This window comes from Siphateles boraxobius, unplaced genomic scaffold (genome assembly GCF_051911475.1).
Source record: "Siphateles boraxobius isolate OS27281-9 unplaced genomic scaffold, OSU_SipBor_1 26, whole genome shotgun sequence".
NCBI lineage: Eukaryota > Metazoa > Chordata > Actinopteri > Cypriniformes > Leuciscidae > Siphateles > Siphateles boraxobius.
This window is the reverse complement of record NW_027508876.1, coordinates 5,867,869-5,892,241: the sequence shown is the minus strand read 5'-3', so window position 1 is coordinate 5,892,241 and position 24,373 is coordinate 5,867,869. Positions and strand designations below refer to the sequence as shown.

Here is a 24,373-nt window from a genome sequence, read left to right as displayed (position 1 = left end):
GTCCTCCATTCCCTTCCGGACGGCAGCCGTACCTCCAGCACCCAGGCGGCCGGCAGCGAGCTCGACCCGAACTCACTCCAGCACACCGCCTCGAGTGTCCATGGTGACGGACTCTGCCCACCATGCTCGATGGCACCGCGGATTCCCCACAGTGGCGAGGACTCTTTGACAGCGCGTTCCTCCTTCTTCCCGGGTTTCAGCACCAGAGTAACGAGGTTTAAGATGCAGGGAAGAAGGAGGCGGGAACCGGCGAACAATCAAAGACTTTAATATTCAAAAATAAAACAAAATACAAAAACAAAAGGAACCGCCAGCAGCCCCTCGCGGACGACTGCTGGCTACCCAAAACAAAAACCAAACACAACATAAACACAGGCATGTCCTCTCTCGATGTTCACAGTCGTTGTTCCTCCTATATGCTTCAGCTCCTCCGTGAGAGATGTGAGACCGGTGCGTCTCACAGGTGTCATTCATTAACCGTCACACCACTGGCCTTGTGCCGTTCTCTCACGTCCCTCGGCCCACAGATATAAACCAATAATAAAAAATAAAAAAAAAAAGAAGTCACATCTGTGTGTTTAATAAACTTATAAATTTATAAATAAATTTAATAAATAAGTTTAATCAATTCTGGGAGGGTCCGAACTGCAAGATAAAAAAAATAGAATTTTGAGAAAAATAGTCAGAATTGTGAGATGTTAACTCAAAATTGCAAGAAATAAACTCAAAATTGTGTGTTATACGTAAACTTGCAATTCCGAGTAAAAAGTCTGAATTACGAGAAATAAAGTAAATGTTGTGATGAAAATGTTTCACGATGCATGGTGGGATTGCCTTTCCATGAAGTATATGTGTAATGCTGTTTAGCTTTTTGCCCTATTTGGAATAGCCTGCACATTAAATGTTTTGTTGTTTTTTTAGAATGAAGAAATATGATGTAAATGCTCAGTCTGAACAGTAAAGTTTCAGCTTATTCACCTACAGCTGTGTCCACTGATTAAAGGACAAGTGTAAGAGGTCTGTGTGTGTGCTGGACGTGACTTTACTGTCCTCCAGCTCTCAAAACACACACTCGTGTTTCATCTGTCATTCAGCTCTGCTATTAAACCTCCCTGTGTGAGCAATCAACAGCCCAACAAGCTTCCTGGCTCACTGCTGAGAGTGTGAGTGTGTGTTTGGCAGAATAAAGGGCACAGACATACACGCAGAAAACAGGAATGAGAGAGAGAGATGTGTTTGCAGGGTTTCTGACATCTTATGTCTAATGAGAGCCGTTTTTGCTGTTTTGTACAGAGATGTCTGCGGCAGGCTTGCTTTGGTTCATCCATGGGTCAGCATCTCTTTAATGATCAGATTCATTGTAAAGTTCCCATGATACTCACAAGCACTTCCTCTGGAAACATCCACATCATGCTCTCCAGTCTCCAGGCATTAAAATGTGTTATTAAAAACTTGTCCTCATTGGCATTAAAAGGGCTAGTTCACCCAAAAATGTGAATTAAATTGTTCAAGCTTCAATTTTCAAAGCTGTTGTATACGGACCAAGAAGACTTGAAACACACAGGATATCATTGACAGTAAAGGATACGGTTTTAGAACAAGCTAACATTAAAGTACACAGATGAAATGACCAGATGAGAGTAAACTCACAAACTTACAGTATAATATATTGAAATAAAAAAATTACAGTATATAATATTAAAACAAATCATATTTCCCAAATATCTGATACAAATGAAAGTAGTTTGGAAATCCACAACTATATCAAGTATATAAAATGTCAAGCACGAAGAGTTATGTTACTCTAACAACTTAAATGTAAGCCTTTTAAATTTTTAAACTGTATAATTGAACAATGATTTGTAAAAATCAGATTCACTTCAGAAATCAAAATTAGATTTACATCAAAACCTAGAAAACATTGTTCAAAACCACAAATTATTGTATTTGTCACGGGTGCTTTGGGCAAGAAGTGCACGAAGACGAAGATTCAAATAAAATAGTCTTTAATCCAAATATATACAACAGGAGGACTCAGGGAAGCAGACATAACACACCTTAAAGGAACACTTCGACTTTTTGCGACTTTAGCTTATTCAACATATCCCCCAGAGTTAGATAAGTCCATACATACCTTTTTCATCTCCGTGCGTGCTGTAAGTCTGTTTGACGCACCCGCCGCTAGCCTAGCTTAGCACAAAGACTGGATGTAAATGGATACAGCTAGCATACTAATCCCAATAAGTGACAAAATAACGCCAACATTTTCCTATTTACATGTTGTGATTTGTATAGTCACAGTGTGTACAAATAACAAGGTAATATGAGACACAGCCACTTTTTAAACTTTTTAATACTTGGAACTATTTTCTCAGAAGGCGAAGCACTGCTACTAGCACCCGAGAAGCGTTCTGTCAACAAAACCAACGTGACTAACTAGCTAGTAGCGAACGTGATTCGTGATCATGGCTGACTTTGAGGAATTGTCAGAGGATTTTTATTTGGTATCAAACCAAGATCCAGAACCATATCGTTTTGAGCCAGAATACACAGATGAGGAGTTACAAACTTTTGGAAGCAAGATGCCGAACAGACTGAGGTCGAGGAGAGAATCAGAACCACACGGATTGGTGGTGTAAATGTGGAACATGCCAACCTATGCCGACAGAAACCGAGTGCCTTTGTTGTAGTGAATGGGACCAGGTATTTTGCCATCGATGTCAAGGCTTGATGACAATGAAAATCTTTGCGTCACAACCACAGAAGATTTCTCTGCCCTACTACACCCGGCAGTTGTCGATTTTTTTTTCCTGTCGTGACAAGATCAACTGGAAGAAACGCCCCATGCCGAGTGAACATAATGGACAGCTGTCCACCAAGTAACTGATTTTGTAATAATCATCATGCATAGTTCAATGTAATTGTTGTATAGCCATACCATACAGTTTGTCAATACACGAAATGTGCACACATGCCTGTAATAGTAGTGAGCACCCTATTCCTGTAATAGTGTCACTAAGGTTACATTACATCTAGCTAATGGCACTGTTACAGTAGGCTAGTCATCTAAAAACATAACAGAACACTTACCGCGGCCGCAGGTGATCCACTTTGTCCTGAATTTACTATAGATGGGATGGCCGTATCCTTCAGCACACGTTTCATGGTCCGTGTGGCAAATTGCATTTTTTCAAAATAGTCGTCCTCAGTAAAATGTTCTGAGCAAACGAAATAGTCCTTGATGATGTCTACAGGTGTGTTTGGAATATCCAGAGCCAAATAAGTTAGCCATTGATTCATCAGATCAGCGTTTTTGATTGGAATTCTATGAAACATCATAGTATTACCTGGTCTCGCCTGTTTATTGTCGCAGCTCTTCACAATACAGCGAACACCCATGATTGTAAACTTTGCATTTACTAGTAATTGCTGACTCTATTACTCCAACTCTGAGCGAACGGATACGTTGAATAAGTCCCAAAAAGTCGAAGTGTTCCTTTAACATTGACGAGAACAGACACCAACTGAAAGAAACGGAGAATAAAGACTAGAACAAATGAGGGAGCTGATGAGATAATTAATAGGACACAGTTGAATGTAATGACTAAATAAACAGACTGAGGAAAACTAGGTCACAGGACAGAACAAAAAACACAATGAAGTAGGGAACACAGAACTTGTATTACTAATAAACATTATTTTACATTATTTTATATGAATGTTTTTGAAAGCATTTTCTTATGCTCACCAAGGCTGTTTATTTGATCAAAAATACAGTTTAAAAAAAGCAATACTGTGAAATATTACAATTCAAAATAACTGTTTTCTATTGATATCATTTAAAATGTCATTTATTCTTGTGATGCAAAGCTGGATTTTCAGCAATATTACTCCAGGCTTCAGTGTCACACGATCCTTCAGAAATCATTCATGCTTTTACTGCTCAAGAAACATTTCTGATTATTATTAATGTTGAAAACAGTTGTGCTTAATATTTTTGTGAAAACTATTATATAGTCTTCTTTGATTAATAGAAAGTTCAAAATAAGAGCATTTATTTGAAATATAAACATTTTGTAACCATGTAAAATGTATAAGAATAATAATAAGTATACATTTCTGAAGATGAAAAACTTACTGACCACAATCTTTTTATTTTTGTATATTTACTAGAGGTGGGCATAGATTAATTTTTTTAATCTAGATTAATCTCACTGTAATCTTGGAATTAATCTAGATTAAAATGGCTCATTTGAATTCTGTCGAAGGCATTTAGAATATGTGTGCTAGCCAAATAATGACTAAAAGTAAGTCTTTGAGAATAGTTCGCCTCGCGTAGGGATGTGAATTTCTGCCAAAAATGCCATTCGACAATAGAGGAGCAAAAGTCGAATATCGTTCGAAAAAAAAAAAAAAAAATACGCACACTCACAATGACAGAAAGGGAGGCCAATTTCATCTATAGCGATTTGTCCTCAAACAAACTGTTTATTAATTCAACAAGTAACATGTTTTCGTCGTTTTTTTTTTTAACATAGTAGGCTAATTGGAAGAAGAAAAAAACAATAAGCATGACGTAGTTACAGTCCATTTTTGCATCGCCAAACCAAATGCTCGTTAGATCAAAAAATAATGTCATATGTCATAATGATTTTATGTGAACCTTCCTTTACCGGCAATAGCCTCCTCCTTTTTAAACAAATTTGTTTCCAATCAATGTAAACTATTCGTGCGCAATACAGACACATTACCGTGGGATGGCGGGTGTTCATTTCATAAACTGTTCACAATGGTAGCTTATTTAACCTGTTAACATTTGCCAGTGCGTCGACACTCTGAAGTGTTTTTTTGTAGCCTATAAATTAATGTATATGTCCAAAAAACGGATAATGTCATACTTTTTAGTAGTGCTATCGTGGCGTAATTATCTGTTTGGTTGTAAAATGTATTACCTGAATGAAATTAAATCGAATGTAATGTTATCGTCCTGTGGAATCATTCATTCACAGACAGCATACGAAGATGTTCAACTAATAAAGATCTTCATCGCTGGCAAAAATATTATGCATTTGCAGATTTGCTTTCACTAGACTAAACTGTAGATCCACGGCCATCCAACGCTCTTGATGTTCTTAAATCTTCCTGTTACGAATCCGAGTCGAGTGTGATTGAACGCGCTTTAGACGATTCAGTGCGTGAGGAACTGAACAGATCATTCAGACTCATCTGCCAACTTGTTTGATGAAGTCTTTGAACAGAATCTATTTAAAAGAGTGATTCATTTGTAAATTGAGCATCGCTCATGTCCATAAAAAGATACAGCACGCTTGGAATAAACTCATTTAACAACATGTAATTGCATTAAAATAAAGTAACGAGAGGAACGTCGCCCATCGTAACATGTAAAAGTATACACCTTGTGTCCCTGACAGGAAAATACCCTGCTGCGCGATCTGTGACAGTAGGCGCGGCGTCATTTATGTCAAATATACTAGGCTACACATGGAATTGCGCGAAAATATAACGATATTCGAAATAGCTATTTTATGATCCCAACCCAACTTTGAGAATAGATAAACGGAGATATTTTTTTTATCGCCCGATAAGAGTCTCACGTTAACGCAGCACGTTAACGCCGATAACGGCCCACCACTAATATTTACATTAATATACTAATTAATTAATTCAAAACAAAGTTGAAAACAAAAATGGATCTAAAAATAATAAAACCATAAGCTAATAAGTTATAAATAACTGTAAAAATCCTCAGACGCCAACATAAGCTCTCTGAACAGATGTGTTCACTCACTCTCTATGTAGGTGATGAAGTGAGCACAACTGTGCTGAACATGTGGCTTCCTGCCTATTGGAGCTCAGGAAGAGGGGTCAGACCCTATTTCCGCTGCCTTTGGTGAAGTCCAGAAATTACTTTTTTCCCTGAGATTGTAGAAGAGAAGTCTCTCTCTCTCACTCTCTCTGTCTCTCTCTCTCTCTCTCTCTCTCTCTCTCACCGGCCCCGGTGAGATTACAGTCCGCCCCGTGATTTATGGGCCAGAACCTTCCTCGCTGCCTGTGTGTGAGGGAAGCAAAGATTCATATAGAAACAGGTGGTTACGGAGAAATGCCTTTAACCGCGTCAGGTGCATCAACTGTATCCGAATGAAGATGAGAAATCTGAGTGTGTGTGTAGACGTAGCTGGAATGAGACCTGAGAGACGCTGTGTCATGGATGATTACTTTTTACTATTCCTGCAATTATTCGAGTGATTGAACCAAAGTGAAATATGACTCAGAGAAACTCCTGAATCTTTCTTGTGCAGCGGAGATCTTTAAGTCTCACATCGCACACTGGTGGTCTCCGGATGGGGCCAGGATTGCATACGCAACCATCAACGACACGCTGGTGCCAAAAATGGAGATCCCCATGTTCACCGGCTCTGTCTACCCTACGGCGAGACAATACCATTACCCCAAGGTAAAGACTGTGCATTACTGTAAACATAAGGGGTAGTGGTGAAGATTAAAATGTGTTATACTTGAATGTTTTTCTTCCAGGCAGGGGAGGAAAACCCTGTCATTTCTCTGTATGTGGTGAATCTCAATGGCCCACTGCACACTATTGAGATGAGAAGACCAGAGGACCAAAGAATAGGGTGGGCTGATGCATTCATTTACTTTCCAAATGTTCATTATGGGGAATTTTACAATGGATGTTGTTGGGAAAAGAAATTAAGATTTGAATGCTTTGCGTTCTCTCACAAAATGCTGGCATTCTCTCGAAACTTTGGCGTTCCCTGAAAAACGTTGCTTTCAGGACCAAAACTTTTGTGATGGAAATAATATGAGGTTTGAGGAAAAACTATATTTCAGTGCAATACTTTTGCAACAGAACTCAAAAGATTTTCCAAATTTTCTCTGCGGAAAGCAAAACTTTTGTGAGAGAGCTCGAAAGTTTTGAAAACAAATGCAAAAGCATTGAAATAAAATTGTTCCTATTATTTTTCCATCACCATGTGCCCTTAGGGTGATATTTTTGGGTCACACTTAAGATTAGGGTCCAATTCTCACTATTGACGATGACTTTTGCCTCAATACATTTATAATTACTGCTTATTAATAGTTAGTAAGGTCTAAGTTTAGGTATTTGGTAAGATTAAGGGATATAGAATATGGTCATGCATAAAAAGGCATTCATATGTGCTTTATAAGTACTAATAAACAGCCAATATTCTTGGAATATGTATGCTAATAAGCAACTAGTTAATAGTGAGAATTGGACCCTAAACTAAAGCGTTACCATTTTTGGTTATGGCCTAGAACCGATAATTGGATAACATTTAAAATTCTGCTAAAAGTGGATGTATACATCGCAACATTTTAATGAACAGTGTTAAAAAATGGATATTCATTTTGCTAAAGATTAATATGTAAATAAATATTATGAATATATTTTATTAATAATATGTTTATATCAAATTTAGAAAATAGAGGAAATTAGCCACAAAAAAAAAATATTATTCAGTCTGTAACCAATATGATACTTATACATATATTATGCATCCCTAGCTGAAAGTATCATCAAATTAGCCAAAATATCCAATAAAGGGGTGAGAATTTTGTATCGCTGTGAACAATATTCTGCGAAAATCTTTTAAAGGGTTGGTAAAACGCATTTTTTCGAAGGCTTGATTGTGTTTGTGGGGTGCACTATAACATGTGTTCATGCTTCGTTTTTTAAAAATTGCATTAATTTTCATATAATTTACCTGTATTCTACACTGCTCTGCCCCTCCTTGTAAAAACGGTCTGATGGCTTCCGGGTTCTATGAAGCCAGTCCCTCAAAACTACGCAATGGGCTCAGATTGGTTAGCTGGCCCAGTGTGTTGTGATAACCGTCTAGTGCACGTTTTCTGGAAACATCACGTCCCTTACCTTTACCGGTACTTTGTGCTTTGGTGTATTATAAACAATGGCGTCAATAAAACCAATCGGACCCAGGGAAACGTTAGTGAAGATGATGAGCAGAACCTGTTCAAGAACGGCTGTTAAACGACAGAAAAGTTTGTTTTTTGTTGTTCTCTCATTACTTTTTAGATATGCTGTTATTTAATTGTACGAATTATTATAGAATTACAAAAAAATAAGCTTCATAAACAAGAATGTCATATAATCGTTCTAACAAATTATACTACAGTCCTCAAAGGGATTTTTTTGAGTAAAGACTGCGGATCTATAGTGATCGTTTCTGACTGTATGGCACCGTTACTTTCGTATTTTTAGAACGATTTTAGACAAATATCTGTCGACAGAACTATTAACCCGAAACGAACACTAAACATCGGCTGCCAAATCAAACACAGAACCATGTTTAGCATGCCTGTAGATAAACAAGCATGTAGATAAACAAAAGCTCGATTCAAAGAATAATTTACACTAATTCCAAGTTCGCTGTTGAGATTAAAACAAAGTTTGAATCGTTAGGTGTTTGTCAGATAACGTTAAGTATGAATGAGCATTTAACAAACCAGCAGAGCCAAACAGCGTTGTCATTTGTTTACTTCCTTGCCACAAAGTACAATTAACAATACAAACTATTACAGGGAAACACATCGAGGAAAAATAAATCATACTTACAGGTTGTGGCCCGTAAACAACAGCTTCTGTTCTTAAAGTTGGAACTGCTCCATCTTTCAGGACAAACCGATGTGCGAATCCTGCATTGAGCTAGCGAAGATTGTGGAAGCTTTCCTCCGTAAAATGTGCAGCACAGAGTGCGAGATTTGAGTCATAATTGACCCTTCGCAAAGACCCGCCCCCCTTAGTTACTGTCACTATGTCCGACAAGCTACGGCGCTCTCACGCACACAACATGTTCTCACGCAGTGAAAAATACATCGTGGATCAGAGAGGAATCTGACAATACGCTGACAGACAGGACAGACCAGGTTACTTTTCGGTTACTTTTGATATTAAACATATTAAACAAAGTCTCACCTTTCAAATTTGGTCATTTTTAAAAAGAAATTTAAACAATAAATACCGTTTTGTGGCTCTTTAATGTGTCATGACAGATCGCTGTAGAGCCTCAGTTAAAGCTGCTCGTGAACCGATCATCTCTTCCTTCTAGTTCATTTATAGCATAAAATAAACATGAATGAACATAAAAAGGAATGTTGTTTTAACCGTGGAAAGGCGTCAGTATGTTCAGTTTTTCAAGTTCAAATCCTCCCATGTTAATCTACTAACTCTCCTGACAGCTTTGTCGGACAAAATGGCAAATGGTGAAGTATGATTGGTCAGATCACCTGTCAATCAAGCTCCCTGCGAAGGGTCAATTATGAGGGACCGAGTTAAAAGTAAATTTTAACCATTGATCCCTAACACCCTCGTCCCTAGAAAGGCTGAACAAAGCGGACCTGCAACCGGATGAAAATAACAGCAGCGTTTCGACGGCATTGCAACAACTCATCTCCAAAACAGCAATATAAAACGGCCTTCGCCCGCTTATTAAGTATTCTCGGAGGAGGCGTTTATGTAAATAATGGAATATGCTGACGTCAGCAGATCCCATGGAATGTCGTGTAGTCCAAAACCGGCTGTTAGCTGTAGTCCTTAGAAATTGAATTTTTTACAAGCAAATATCTCCCTTTGCTTTGAACTTTGAGCGCAGTACCTTTTCAGATGTTGTTCATGCTCAAACAGTAACATTACACACTAGCTAAAGTTAGAAAAGTAAAATTGTGTTTTACCACCCCTTTAAAAGATTCGGTCCAGGTCTCATGATTGAATAAAGTCCATCTGCCAGAAGACATTGCTGTTTATTTTTTGTGTATATTACAGGGAATACTATGTGACTATGGTGAAGTGGGCCACAAGTACGAAACTGGCAGTAAACTGGTTGAACCGAGCCCAAAATATCTCCATCCTGACCCTCTGTGTGGCCACGACGGGTGTCTGCACCAAGGTACCCGGGTTTTTGAAGTCCTTTCTGTTTCCGTGACTGTTTCACAGCATAGGTTGTTTATTTCTTCTTTTTTTAAAACCAATTAAGTGAATTCACATGGACAGCACTAGGTAATGCAGTAGGCAACCAGGTCATTGTATTTTTGATTGCTAGTGAGTATTTTGTTTCATTAAGGCGAGACACGGCAGGCAAAAACATCGTTTTTTTTTCACTGGTCAATTTTGAGATTTTGGGATATTTGTCTTCAATAATATGTCTTCTTTCAGACTTGTGTTGAATAAAAGTCCAAAATACACATTTAGGTCTTTATTTTACTACACTTTGTCTGTTTGCGTCTGTAGATTTCTCATAAATTCATCAAAAGTGGTCGTTATAAATCATCTCTCAGCTCCGCGATCGCGATCTGCACCCTGTCATCACACACACCGTTAGAAAGCTCTCTCTCTCCTGAACAATGCTGTCGGATCCAAATATAGTCATTTCCTTTTTATCACCAACCAATCGTGAAAGTAAAAGGGGGGATTTGACTCTAAATGCGCAATCTCATTGGCTGATGCTAAATCTGTAAAGCCCGTTTTCTCAAAATGACTGTTCTCTCATACTCCAAGTCCGAAATCTCCAGTTCAGTTGCACCTATATACACCAAACTTTCCAGTCTTGTTATATTATGAAGACATTTACTGAGGGATTTGTAAATATATTATTCCTAGCCTGATTTATATAACATTTTATTCCAAAAAACATGGCGAAAATCATTTTTTTAAGGCTATTGACAGTATATTCTGATTTACAGGAGAACAAAAGTAGATATCCATAAATCCCTCTGTATTTTTTTCCCTATCTAATATGTGAACACAATGAAAAAATAATTTTGAACCTGGCTTTGTCCAATACTCAGATTTAGTTTTTTAAAATGTATGCAAAATAGCGGATATTTAATTAGACCATGCCTCATTTGCATATTTAAACATTAAATGACAGAAAACTTGTAATACATTTTTTTCTCATCGTAATGTAGGTAATCAACTGGCATAGTTTCATGGTGATATCTGCTAGTTAAAAAAAATACCCTATTCACCCGTAGTGTCTCGCCTTAAGAAAAAAAAATTAACACAGGTTTTGTTAAATTGGACTAAATGAGTCAGAAACTCGATTCTGCACTCTTGTAATATTTCACAGCAATCTTCCATGTTTTTTGTTTGCTTTTTTCTTCAGAAACATGAGGATGAAAGTGAGGGGTGGCTGCACAGACAGGTGAGAATTAACTTCCTCTGCCTAGACAAGGGGAAGAAATGATGGGATGTGCCATGTCAGTGTTTGTCAATGATAACGGCTTTGAATAGTCAAGAACGTTTGATGTTGTTTGTCTTATCATATTCCCCACAGTACCGTGCTTGAGCTGATATTGTTTTTCCTGATTAGGTTTCATGTCTGTTTTTCACCAGAGGGAGAAAGTGGCCGCATTAAATGTTTTGCAATAACAGGAATAAAGGATTGTGTGGCTCCGAAAGAAATAGGCCTGAGGGCTCAGACGCACTATTACATATGCACTGCATCATCATAATAATTCACATTCTAATATATGTTGTTATGGTTTTAACATTTTTGGTGTTGTTTGGAGATATACGACCGCTCTGTGCTGTGGACGCATTCTCTAGTGCTCCTGCGGGTCTTATAATTCAGTAATTATGAAACTCTGCAGAGCAAACCAAATGACGAAACACTACCATGGGTGGAAAAACATCACCTGATGACAGTAATAATGGTGCTGGAGTTAAGGTAATGATCATTTCCCAAACAGAATGAAGAGCCGCTGTTCTCTAAAGATGGCCTGAGGCTGTTCTTCACCAGAGCAATCCCACAGGGAGGACGAGGGAAGTTCTTCCACATCTCCATGTCCATCTCACAGGTACAAACTTCAGCAAAGAGTGTTGAAAAGGAGGTCTTTTCAAACGTTTTGATCTGTATACTGTACCATTGTAGACAGTGTCAGTAATTATAATGACTATTTGCTTTTTTATTACTACTATTTATATACTATTTGTCTGAAAAACATTAAACAAGTTCAGGCAGTTAGACACCATTTGCAAATCTCATGCTCTGATTTGCAAAACTCTAAACACATTCTCACTCACTAAAACACATTTTGCACTTTGATGCACTTGTGTTGCAAAACACAAGTGGCAAAAGTTAAACTACAACACAGTTGTCATCGTTTACACACAATGGCTCAGAATGGTTCACACTTGTTTTAATGATGTGATCAAACCAACTGTACAAAATATAAGCCATTTTAGAGTGAATTTTGATAGCAACAATGGATGGAAACTTTCTGAGAGGGAGAGGAGCAAGAGTATGTGGATTAGGAAGAAGAGCCAGGTGTGGACAGTGTTGTCAAGGCTGGATCTGGAACACTAGACATGAGGCTGAATGAATCTCTCACTGACCTTGATTTTGCTGCACAATTTCTTTAAGTGTATAGGAACATGTTTTCATTTGGAGTTTGCTTTGACCTTTTGGGCTTTTGCATTTGGGCTACTGTGTTTACAGTCCACAAGTGCTGAATATACAGACATTCCATCTCTTTCTTAGCGGTATGCCCACAAATTTTCAGGGTCCGCTTCACACACACATGATTTGGCACAGGTTTTACGTCGGATGCTCTCCCTGTCACAACCCAGCACTGAGAGTGCTGGGACACAATAATGAATATACAATGAATATACAGACATTCCATACTATAAAATATTTAATGCAAAACTGCACCTGCAGTACCTACAGTATATAATATATTCACCTTACTTAGTTGCGATTACTATACCTTGGTTTTGGGCTGATTGTTTGATTTTGCCAGAAGAGTCAGGGGTTTTGTGAAGGTAGTTTGAAAATTTGGTTGTGTTTTTAATGTCGTGAGAAAATGTGTTTCAAGAAATGTGTCTTAGCAATTGTGAAAAGTGTAATGGTACAAAGACCTCTTATATGTCAATATATCAAGGCATATTTGATTACTCATGTCGTGATCCCTTTAATACAAACAAGTGTCTTCATTTTGCCAAGGCAGTTGGTTTTGTGATATTTTTTAACTAATCACGTTTTTACTGTCGACAGTATTTCATTGATTAATTACTTAATTTCTTGAGACATGTTCTGCGTCTCTTTTAATGACAACACATTAATAACATTGTATTATTCACAATCTCGAGTTCCATTCAGTATGACTGATGTCTGTTTAATTTGTTTTGTTGATGAAGCCCAACAGCAGCACAGATTCTCTGCAGTCGATCACATCAGGAGACTGGGACGTCACGCGGGTTCTGGCATATGATGAGGACAGCCAATTAATGTGAGCGAATCCACCAACACCACACACTGAACATCAATGATTCATTTAGTCATTAAGAATGAACATATTTAGGCTAAGTAGTAATTATCATGGGATGTATGGTAATCGGTCAGTACCATGGTATATAAGATATACAAGTATCTAACCTTGTGAAAATGTGTTTTATAAAACTTTTGTCATGCTTTTAAGATGTACACTTACTTTGATGTGTTGATTAACATAGTAAAGCACATGTAAGTATTTGATTATACATTTGACTGCAGTGTTAACTGTAGCGATTTAAAGGTAATATATATTTTAATGTACTAAAGTGCAATTTCATTGTTACAAATGTGTAATAACAAATATATTTAAATACAGTAAATGACATACAAGTTTCTAAGAAGCGCTGAAAGTTGCATGGACGATGCGCTGCACGAGTTGCGGACGCGCGTTTCAATCTTATCGCCGTTGCGGAGACTCTCTATTCATTCCGGTGAAATCACAAAATAAAATGCACACAAACGTGTCCCTGCTTGATATAGACTGTAACCACTGATGAACATAGGCTATTCAGTTTTGATGAGAGAAAAAAAAACTGTACGAGTGCGCGGAACCACTGATCTATAGGCTATAACGAGATGTTCCTGATTCTCCATCGTCTGGCCTCTGAAAAAAGGCTTTTAAGGCTAGTCTGCCTGGGCCTGGCCATATTTGAAACGTCTCACTCAATAGTTTCGTTGTTTAGGTCTATATTACAGCCGTTTTAGGTGTGCGGTTTATTTGAAATGCAGCATGCGATGTTGTTTAATAACTTTCAAACGGTAGAGCCTGTTCCTTTATATTTATAACATAGCCAAAGGTCGGTGTATTTTTGCTTATACATTTTAGGCTTATTCTCAAATTTGGATTGTGTTAGGGGGGCGGGATTATTAGGCAATTTTAATCGGACAATTTGACCGGAGAGATTTAATTTTGTCTGACATTTAATTTTTTTCCCGGCCAATGTCCAGTAATTACCGGACAACGGAAACCCTGGTGTTGATATATTATTACGTTTATATACATCATATATATGTCTCTCTCTGTGTGTGTGTGTGTGTGTGTGTGTGTGTGTGTGTGTGTGTGTGTGTGTGTGTGTGTGTGTGTGTGTGTGTGTGTGTGTGTGTGTGTGTGTGTGTGTGTGTGTGTGTGTGTGTGTGTGTGTGTGCAGTATATACACACAGACATATACCGTATACAATATATATACATTTTATAATATATACACACATATTTTATGTAAACACTGACTTGTATGTTAGATGTGATTTATTGCGATTCAACAGCACTAATTAATTTATCAGGCGCTACTCGCCAAAAACAAGCTTGCTCGCCAAAAAAGCTGAAAATTTTGGGAGCAGACACAGTTTCTTGAGGGAACTTAAAACATTTTAGAGAGAACACAAAAGCATTGACATATATTTTTTTCTCTCATCTCATATTGTTTTTCCATCACCATGTCCCTTTATGGCCTCCATAACATTCAATAGAAATGACATTACAGTATATTTTAGTATACAATATATACTTGTCAGAACATTTGGCAGCGCACTTTAACCACATTTTAAAGACAATAGAAGTATTTATGAACTTGCATACAATATGTACTTAAATCCTACTTAAGTGTGTCAAAAAGCACTATAAAGTTCAGGTAATTGCATTTAATACACATTTAAAGTATAATACATTTATTAACAAAAGTGACCAAAAACATTACATACATATGCAATATTGTTGTGTAAAGTGTACTCCTGTTTCACAAGCGTACAGCTTATTTGTATAGATTATACAAAGTGTTATATGTGCTATGTTTTGATATTATATTTTTTGTCTGAATAGATATTTCCTCAGTACTGAGGATGACCCTAAAAGAAGACATCTCTACAGGTACATTATGATACATATATTCAGGTCTTGGATGATGCAGTCACAGGCTTGTTCTCGCTGACCGTGTTAATGTGTCTGTGGTTGTTCCAGCGCAGACACAGTGGGCTCCTTCAACCGCCGCTGTCTGTCCTGTGATTTCACTGACAGCTGTGGGTATGTCAGTGGCTCCTTCAGTCCCAGCATGGACTACTTTCTGCTCAACTGTAAAGGTAGACATCTCTTCCTTTCTCTTTTGATCTCAGTATATGAACATTTATGTCATGTATAGTAGTAATTAGGGTTCCACTTTATTTCGATAGTTCACTTTAAAAATGTTACTAGCTATAAGTAACTTTGCAACTAGACGTCAACTAACTCTCATCAGATTATTAGTAGACAGTTGTAGACTCTTAGGTTACGGTTAGATGTTAGGGTTCGGGTTAGTAGAATAAGTTGACTTCTAGTTGCCAAGCTACTTATTGTCAGTTCGGGGAGAATCAAAATAAAGAGTTATCAGATATTAAGTATACAGTCTACTAATTTTCTAATGAGAGTTAGTTGACATATGTTCTTCATAGTTCTTAGAATGTCTAAAGGTGACTATCGAAATAAAGTGTTACAATAATTAGGATAGTAAATAATAGGGTTTAAGTATTTTTTTTTTATGATAAACTTTAAAATCCTCTCTGACTTCACCACAACCCAGACAAATTTTAGTAAACACTTGTGAGTTGACACTGGATTGAATGTCCATTTAGCTTGATGTTATATCATCTTCTGACAAGCTTTATGCATCCCTGTTCAGTGTCGGTCATTCAGTGTTACAGAAGTGGAAATAAAGAAAGGGACGGAGACAGTGAGAGTGGACTCAGAGAGCACCTTGTTATTGTTCAGCTGTGAAGGTTCCATGCTGCAAAGTGCATTGATTATTTGCAAGGCTTGTTTCTATAGCAGCTGAATTGTTCTGTAGGCAGTCTGGAAGGCCTGAATGCTGCCATGGTCTTATATATTGAACTGTCATGAGCGAACTCCTTGAGCAATGATGTGTTTATGATCAGTGCTGTTGTGGCACTCATAAAAGCTTCGTCGCAGATGCTTGTTAACAGAAGCTTTTATGCACCTTTTTCAGTTTAGTTACACAGCAGTCTTTAAAAAAAACTTTGGAGCACTTGTAAAACAAATGGATTTACTGTTGTTGAGTGTTTGCTAATGTCACAATGCGCTCCACGACGCCCTTTCCTGGCCTCACCAGATCTCTCTCTCCTGAATTCTAGGACTTCACTTCCCATCACTCCTGTCATTAATCATCTCCTTCCATCCCTGTCTCATCTCCATCATCACCGCCACCTTTTCCCACTCAGTCTCCTTTATCTGGACATCGCTCCCCTTTGTTCCCTGCAAAGTCTTGTTTCTTCTACGGCGTGCAACTCTGAGCATTCTTCCAAATCTCCGTGTATTCCTGATTCCTCGATCCTAGCCTGTTTCCCCGTCTACTCTACGAACGTTTGCTGCCTGCCTACGACCCTCGCCTTGTAACCTCTCCGACTTTGGACTGCCCCTGTATATTTCTCAGCTCTGTGCTTTCTCTGTTTCTGTCTGTTTGAGTTAATCATTAAAGTGATTGCACATGGATCACAACGCTTCTGACTCTTCATCACAGAAGACTTCGCCACCTCAGGATCCAGCAACCTTACATCGTCTAACCACAGAGGTCACCAATCAAGCTTCCGTACTGATCGTTCATCAACAGCAGCTTGAGAAATTAACTTCACTTACCGAGGAACTGCTGAGATCCATGCGGTCCCTCACGACGCAACCCGACCCCGCTGCTCAAACCACTGCACCTCCAGCTCAACCACCGACCAGTGTGAGTAACGTTTCTGCCTCCAATAATCCTCGTTTATCATTAACCGACAAATACGACGGCTCGTCAGCAACTGGTAAGGGTTTTCTCCTGCAAAGCACTCTATATATTAACCAGCAATCCCACCTCTTTCCAAACAACGACAGCCGGGTCTTTTTTATCTGCTCTCTGCTGACTGGAAAGGCACTGGAGTGGGCGACTGCGCTTTGGGCAGGTGGTCACCTTCGTTTTCCCTCTTATGATGATTTTCTCGTCCAATTCAGAGAGGTTTTCGAGCATCCCGCCGGCGGAAAGGAACCGATCGAGCTACTATTGTCTCTTCATCAAGGAGGATCTTCCGTGGCGGAATACATCCTCACCTTCCGCAGACTCGCTGCACAGAAAGGCTGGGGAGAGGATCCTCTGAAACTGCTTTACCGTAAGGGTCTGAATTCCGATTTACAGGGAGAACTGGCTTGCCGGGATGAGGGGAAACTCTCAGTCAGTTGATGGATTTAACCATTCGCCTAGATAACCTGATGCGAGCGCGACGCATACCGCTCAAACACCGAGTCGTTATAAATCCCTCCGCCAGTTCTGAGCCCCAACCCATGCAAATCGGCTTCACGCGCTTAACCACTGAGGAGTGTGAGCGAAGAATGTGCAACAACCTCTGTCTTTACTGCGCTTGAGCTGGTCACATGAGGTCAACAAAGATCTCAAAACATCCTTGACCCGTCTCTTCTCACCACCTTCCACCAGAATCACCCTGATCGTCCTGCTCCCAGACCCCGTGGAAGACCCCGTCGCCGGGGGGGAATGGTTCTCTGTCCCAATGCTCTCCATGACGCCCTCTCCTGGCCTCACCAGATCTCTCTCTCTCCTGAATTCTAGGACTTCACTTCCCATCACTCCTGTCATTATTCATCTCCTTCCATCCCTGTCTTACCTCCATCATCACCGCCACCTGTTCCCACTCAGTCTCCTTTATCTGGACCTCGCTCCCCTTTGTTCCCTGCGAAGTCTTGTTTCTGCGGCGGCGTGCAACTCTGAGCGTTCTTCCAAATCTCTGCGTATTCCTGATTCCTCGATCCTAGCCTGTTTCCCCGTCTACTCTACAAACGTTTGCTGCCTGCCTACGACCCTCGCCTGGTAACCTCTCCGAGTTTGGACTGCCCCTGTATATTTCTCATCTCTGTGCTTTCTCTGTTTCTGTCTGTTTGAGTTCATCATTAAAGTGATTGCACATGGATTCGAACGCCTCTGACTCTACATCACAGCCAACATGTACAGCTGAAGCATAAGCTCTGACTTAATACATAATCATCCACCTTTGACTATTACTTTTAAAAATTGTTTTAAGCACCAAGCCCTCTTCGCCGCTGGTTCCGTCCAGCACCAAGCCCTCATGGCCGCTGGTCCCGTCCAGTTCCGAGTCCCATAATGTGCTGGTCCCGTCCAGTTCCGAGTCCCATGATGTGCTGGTCCCGTCCAGTTCCGAGTCCCGTGATGTGCTGGTCCCGTCCAGTTCCGAGTCCCATGATGTATTGGTCCCGTCCACTTCCGAGTCCCATGATGTGCTGGCCCCGTCCAGTTCCGAGTCCCACTGATCCTGCACCAGACCCCACTGATCCTGCACCAGATGCAGCAGAGCCCACTGATCCTGTACCAGAGCCCACTGATCCTGCGCCAGTCCTGTCCAGCCCAGAGTTTCCTTTGCCTCTGGTCCTGCTTAGGTCAAAGCCCTCTTCACCGCTGGTCCTGCCCAGCCCAAGACCCTCTTTGCTGCCGGATCCCCCCTTTCCTGTCAATTTCCCCATTAAAATTTTTGGGGGGCGCCGAAGAATCCTCACCGCCATGGCCACCTGAAGGGTCCTCACCGCCATGGCTGCCCGAAGGGTCCTCACCGCCATGGAAGCCCGAGGGTCCCACAGCTCCGCCCTGGACGCCCGAGGGTCCCACAGCTCCGCCCTGGACGCCCGAGGGTCCCACAGCTCCTCGCTGGACGCCCGAGGGTCCCACAGCTCCGCCCTGGTCACACCCACAGAATGCTCCGCCCTGGCCACGCCCACAGACTGCTCCGCCATGGCCACACCCACAGCCTGTTCCACCCCGGTTCCCCGAGCTACCAGCTCCGCCCTGGAGGCTTCCCGTCCCTGCACCACCATGCCCTCGTCAGCCTCCAGGGTGCCCACCCTCCCACCCCTTTGGATGTTATACGGCGCGAGGATGCGCCTTCGGGGAGGGGGGAGGTACTGTCATGTTTCTATGTGTTGAGTTCTGTTTTGTGATCTTGGTTTCCCCTGTCTGTGATTTTGGTTTAGTCCTGTTATTAGTTCAGTTTTGAGATCTTGTTTCCCCCCGTCTTTGTGATTTTGGTTCAGTCCTGTTAGTTTTCCCGCTCCTCGTTTGTGTTCAGTTTCTTCACCTGTGTTCTGTTAATTATCCCATTATTCCCAGTTCTTTTAAGCCTTGTGTTTGTTGGTCGTCGTCCTTGTATGGTTGTTTTCTGAAGTCCTGGAGTTTTGTTCTTTTGTTACTTTTTATTCCTGTAAGTTGAAGATTGTAAATAAATCAACTATACTGCAATTCCTTGTAAGGAACTCAGCTTTTTGGAAATATTAATAATCAATAATATCTTGTTATTATTAATTATAAATATTTGGGTCAGTTAATTGGATTAACTTGATGTGGCTGAATTAATATTACAATCAATTAATCAGTTCTTCCAACGAACTCTTTTGATTATTAATTTATTCTAATAAAGGGTATCTTCCATGGCCACCGAAGAATAATTATTTCTTCGCCTGTACAGTACTTTGAGCCAGTAGCAAAAACCGTGATCGTAAAGTGACTTGTATTGCAAACAAAACAGAACCAAATACATATTATGTACAAGTTTTATTAACTAAATATAGATATTTATATGAATATAAATAAACTAAACAACATACACACATGAATACATAAATAGGTTAGTGATAGGATAAAATTGGAAACCGGAAGAGGGTCTATGAGAAGAACCATCAGAATTTCATTTTCACATTTCATTGAATTGAATACTTGCATTTGTAATGGGAACAATTCTTGAAGTTGTTGAAAATTGAAGTCGTTGATGGTTCCGGCAGCGTCAAGTGGAAGTTGGTTGAGCGTTCTCTTTCTCCAGGAACGCATGATTGGAAGTGAGGAAGTCAAAAGGATGTGTGATTGGAGTCGTTGTTGGTTGGAGTCTTTGTTCCAAAACTCCTGAGATTGTCCTTGGTTCTTTGTGAGAGAGTCTTCTCTCTTTTCCATGAGGCCGGATCTGGTTGGAATCGAGGCCTGCTGGGCCCTGGGGCCCCCGTGGAGGGGGAGGGGGCTCCCCAGTCTCACCAGAACAGTGTTGCGGCTGGATGAAAAAACTAAGAGAGGGCGGTCACTGTTGCCTGCCTCTGATATACCCTGAGAAAAGAACCAACCCCTAAGGTTTGAATGGACCTATGAGTAAGGTGACATGTCCGAGAGGGGAAGCGGCTCTTAGTTGATTTATGGTCTTCGTCCCCAGCATGCTTAGACTGTTCATTCAAGCTCAAATAGACATAACAAATTCACATTGCATTCTAAGAGAAGGTGATGTACATCAAAGTGTGTGTCATTAAATGAGGATTAATTTGCTAGGAAGCATGATACAGGTGAGGTTATATTGACCGTTGGGTGGTTGTTCAACCACATACACCCCAATCAAACATACCATGTTGTTATACCTAATAGTACACGAGACAGTAAATCATCACAGTTTCTGTGAGGCATGTTCCTTCATAGATCAGAGTAACACCGCAAAGTTTATTTAATTAAAGATGGTCTCTCTCTCTTAAGCATGTTGCGCATGTGGCCACATTCCTTTGAGGTCGTAAAGTCTGTTATCAGTCTTAAAGTGTTCTGTAACCGGACACCCGGCTGACAAAGTAACTTCATTTGTGAGGTTAGTTTTGGGGGAGAGTTTCATAGACCTTTATATTCATTAAATATAGTGAATATGAATAATTAGTGTGTGTCTGATTGGTCCAGACCCTACACCTGTGTCCTCGTCTTCAGTTACCTGCAACAACCCTGACAATATTTCTGTCAGGACCACTGTCATCAAATAAGATTGACAATTAGCATAGTTAGGATTGGCGGTATGGTTCTGTTCAGGGCAAGAACTCCCTGCGCATCCATGCAGCCAAGCATGGATAAGAGCGGGGAGAGCAGCAATAACCCTTATCAGAACAGAACCAACATGAATATATTGCAGGTATCATTAATTCAAGATTTTAAAGTACAACATAATTTGAGAATATATTCTGATTCAAGGTGAATAAGAATGGCATACTGTCTGACAAGAGGAGGAGCTGGAGATGGAGGAGGGTAATTAGCTCCTGAGAAACGTGATAGCTGCTGACAATACTGGAGGACCTTATAGTGTATACAGTCATATAGGTGTCTTATTCCTATAGGTAGATGTGTATCAGCGAGCTTGACTAACGTGACCTGCCAGAACTGACGCTATGCTTGATTTTCCAATATTTCCATATTTTCCCAAAAACAAAAATATACATTCATAGTAAAATGTTTATTTATTATAAAAACCATATAACATGATTAATCAACATATTTTCTTTAGACACTAGCCACTACTTAACTATAATATGAAAGTAGTAGTAATTTTACTTAAGATAAAACTAAAAACATTTTTAGTTAATGTTTAATTTGTTGTTATTATTATTATTATTATTATTATTGTACTATAAATAAATATGGGAATTTTCTCTTTGAAAGACCTTAAAGCATATTAATTAAATTACACTTTTTTGCTTTTTTTCAGTAAAACTGCACAAATGCTGAATGTGTTACCTGTTGAAGTTTAATACTTTATAGGTTAGGTTTTGATCAAATAAACCCCACTGATAATAATTTCAAATTGGTCATCAAAGTCAACAGTTGTGATACAAGTATACTGTATTCAGATATGAAAGAATTATTCTGTGAGACACAACCAGGGTTATTATTGTTAAAGGCACACTATGCAGGAATTCTGTTTTTGTCAAACAGCGACCCCTAGAGTCGCCTTGGAATACTTGCACTGTCGTAAATGCCCCCCACCCCACCCCACCCTCCACACTGGTACCTGTTCGGTAGTTAATAGAAAAACCGGGCATGCAACAGGCACAGATAGACTCGGAAGATATTGACCAGGTAATGTTTCACGATTTCATAGAAATATTAGGCTACTACATAGTCTACTGAACTACTGATGATGGTAAAAGGATAATAATAACTATATGTCAAGTGTTAGACTACTTTATAATAATAAAGTAGCCTACCGCGTTTGCTGGCTTATAACGTTTTTACATGATTGCTGCTAAATCACAAGTAAATAGCCTATTGTCTAGGACTACTGTATAATTTCATTTGTGTTTTTTGATTGTAATGTAAACATTACAAAATGCCAGATGACATCAATAAAGTTAAATGTACGTCGCATTATTTCATGACATTCGCCGTTGTGATGTCATTAGACATGATTACAATTTATCATAATAATTTGCAAATTTTGCTCGTTTACACTTTTTACAACCTTCTAGGCTTAACTTTATTTGTGTCCTGATAACTTTGTGAGATATTGACAACTGTTCTAATGATAATCTCATGATAAATTATAGGACTGGTCTAATTATCAACAATGGATGAATGAACAGCATCGTAAAAAATTACATACTACAAGCAAGCACAACAACATACAATATAGAACGCAAACAAGTTTACAAATAAGATATTTACTTACTAGTCCATCAACAAGATCGCCAGGTCAGCATTGCTGTTGCATCCAGTGCTGCTTTTTAGCTCGCGCCAACGAGTAAATGCCCGACCGAGTGGGACTCTTGTCCGGTTCCTCACGCGGTCAGATTCTCTTTTCCTTTTCAAACTTTCTTCCGACCGCTTTTTCTTTGCTCGTTCCATCGTCTGAAATGCACGTAAGTATCTGCGTGCTTCATATGTTGTTGTTGTGTGTGACGTAGTTGCCGTAAAGCAAGTCGTGATTCTCGCGAGATTTGTCGGGGGCGATCCTCTCAAACTTACATAGCCGGTTTTTCCAGCGACGACCCCCCCAAGCTTTACTACCAGGATAATTCGTCCTACTATGAGTTTATTTACCACCGAAATTACTTTGAAGCTGTTATATTAAGGTGCAATTGTTACATAGTGTGCCTTTAACTAAAGCCATTTAAAAACTTTGTAAGTACTTGAAATAAAATAAGATAAAAAAATAAATAACCTTTTTTTATTCTGCTAGTTGTCAAGGCAACATTTCTCATCTCCGTGTAGTTTTAGTTAAAAATACTGAAATAACTAAAACTAAATAAGCAACAAAAAAAGACAAAACTTAATGAAGCAATATATAGATTTTCTTTTTAAGACCAAATAAAATGACAAAAACACAAAAATACAGCAAAAATACATAAAAATAAATAACACTAGACAACACAATGGCTACAGCACCCTACTGGAGAATTACTAATTATTTTTTTTATTTAAAATATATATATATATATTCTTAAGCAAACTTGCAAAAGCATTTGTTAGAACTATAAAAAGCAATGAATGTCTTGCATCATTATTTATTGATTGTGTTTGTGTGGTGTCAGGTCCTGAAGTTCCGTATGTGGCGGTTTACAGCACCTACGACAGACAGAGTGAGTATCCAGCAGCCTTTCTCCTTTCTGTCTTGCGTGCGTGCGTGCGTGCTGATCTGTAGGGTCATGCTCCTGTCATTTGACTTGATTGAATGTCATCAACACATTGTTTTTAAAAATGGGACCTATTATGCCCTTTTTCAAAGTCTTGATTTTGTTTTTGGGGTCTACTAGAATAGATTTTAATGCTTGAATGTTCAAAAAACACATTGTTATACACATATTTTACATTATTGCAGCATCTCTTCTACCAGTCTGCATCCATTTTTTACCCTTTCCCTCGCTAACTTCCCTCCGTGTCATTCATTCAGATGTACTTTATTGTTTATGTTGCATAAGTGCCTACTACTGGCGGAACCCTTGCAATATGTTTAAATGGAACAACCTAAGCCCTTGATCACTTGGAATCTGCAATCGGGCAGATTTATTATTTTGTTTTTTCCTAATGAATTTGTTTTACCCACCATTCAATAGACCTGTATGTGTGCTTCTGCTGTTGGAGAAAATATTTGTTTTAAATTACACAAATGAAAATGATAACAATACAATAAACATAACTTTAAAAAACAGTCAGGTAGCTACAAGTATTATGTGGTTAAATGTCAAAGCAACTCCAATATCA

At 39.3% G+C, this 24,373-nt stretch overlaps 1 protein-coding gene across 4 annotated transcripts in view; it reads left to right on the top strand.

Annotated features, from left to right (window-relative positions):
- The window catches only part of dpp6a (dipeptidyl-peptidase 6a), a 503,595-nt gene that overhangs the window by 460,014 nt on the left and 19,208 nt on the right, over positions 1 to 24,373 (top strand). For all 4 annotated transcript variants that reach the window (XM_077244246.1, XM_077244247.1, XM_077244244.1 and 1 more), the window contains 9 exons: positions 6,321 to 6,475; positions 6,556 to 6,653; positions 9,842 to 9,965; positions 11,181 to 11,219; positions 11,767 to 11,874; positions 13,217 to 13,308; positions 15,169 to 15,216; positions 15,307 to 15,425; positions 23,704 to 23,751. In XM_077244246.1, coding sequence (XP_077100361.1) covers positions 6,321 to 6,475; positions 6,556 to 6,653; positions 9,842 to 9,965; positions 11,181 to 11,219; positions 11,767 to 11,874; positions 13,217 to 13,308; positions 15,169 to 15,216; positions 15,307 to 15,425; positions 23,704 to 23,751 — 831 coding nt within the window. The remainder of the gene's footprint in view (positions 1 to 6,320; positions 6,476 to 6,555; positions 6,654 to 9,841; positions 9,966 to 11,180; positions 11,220 to 11,766; positions 11,875 to 13,216; positions 13,309 to 15,168; positions 15,217 to 15,306; positions 15,426 to 23,703; positions 23,752 to 24,373) is intronic.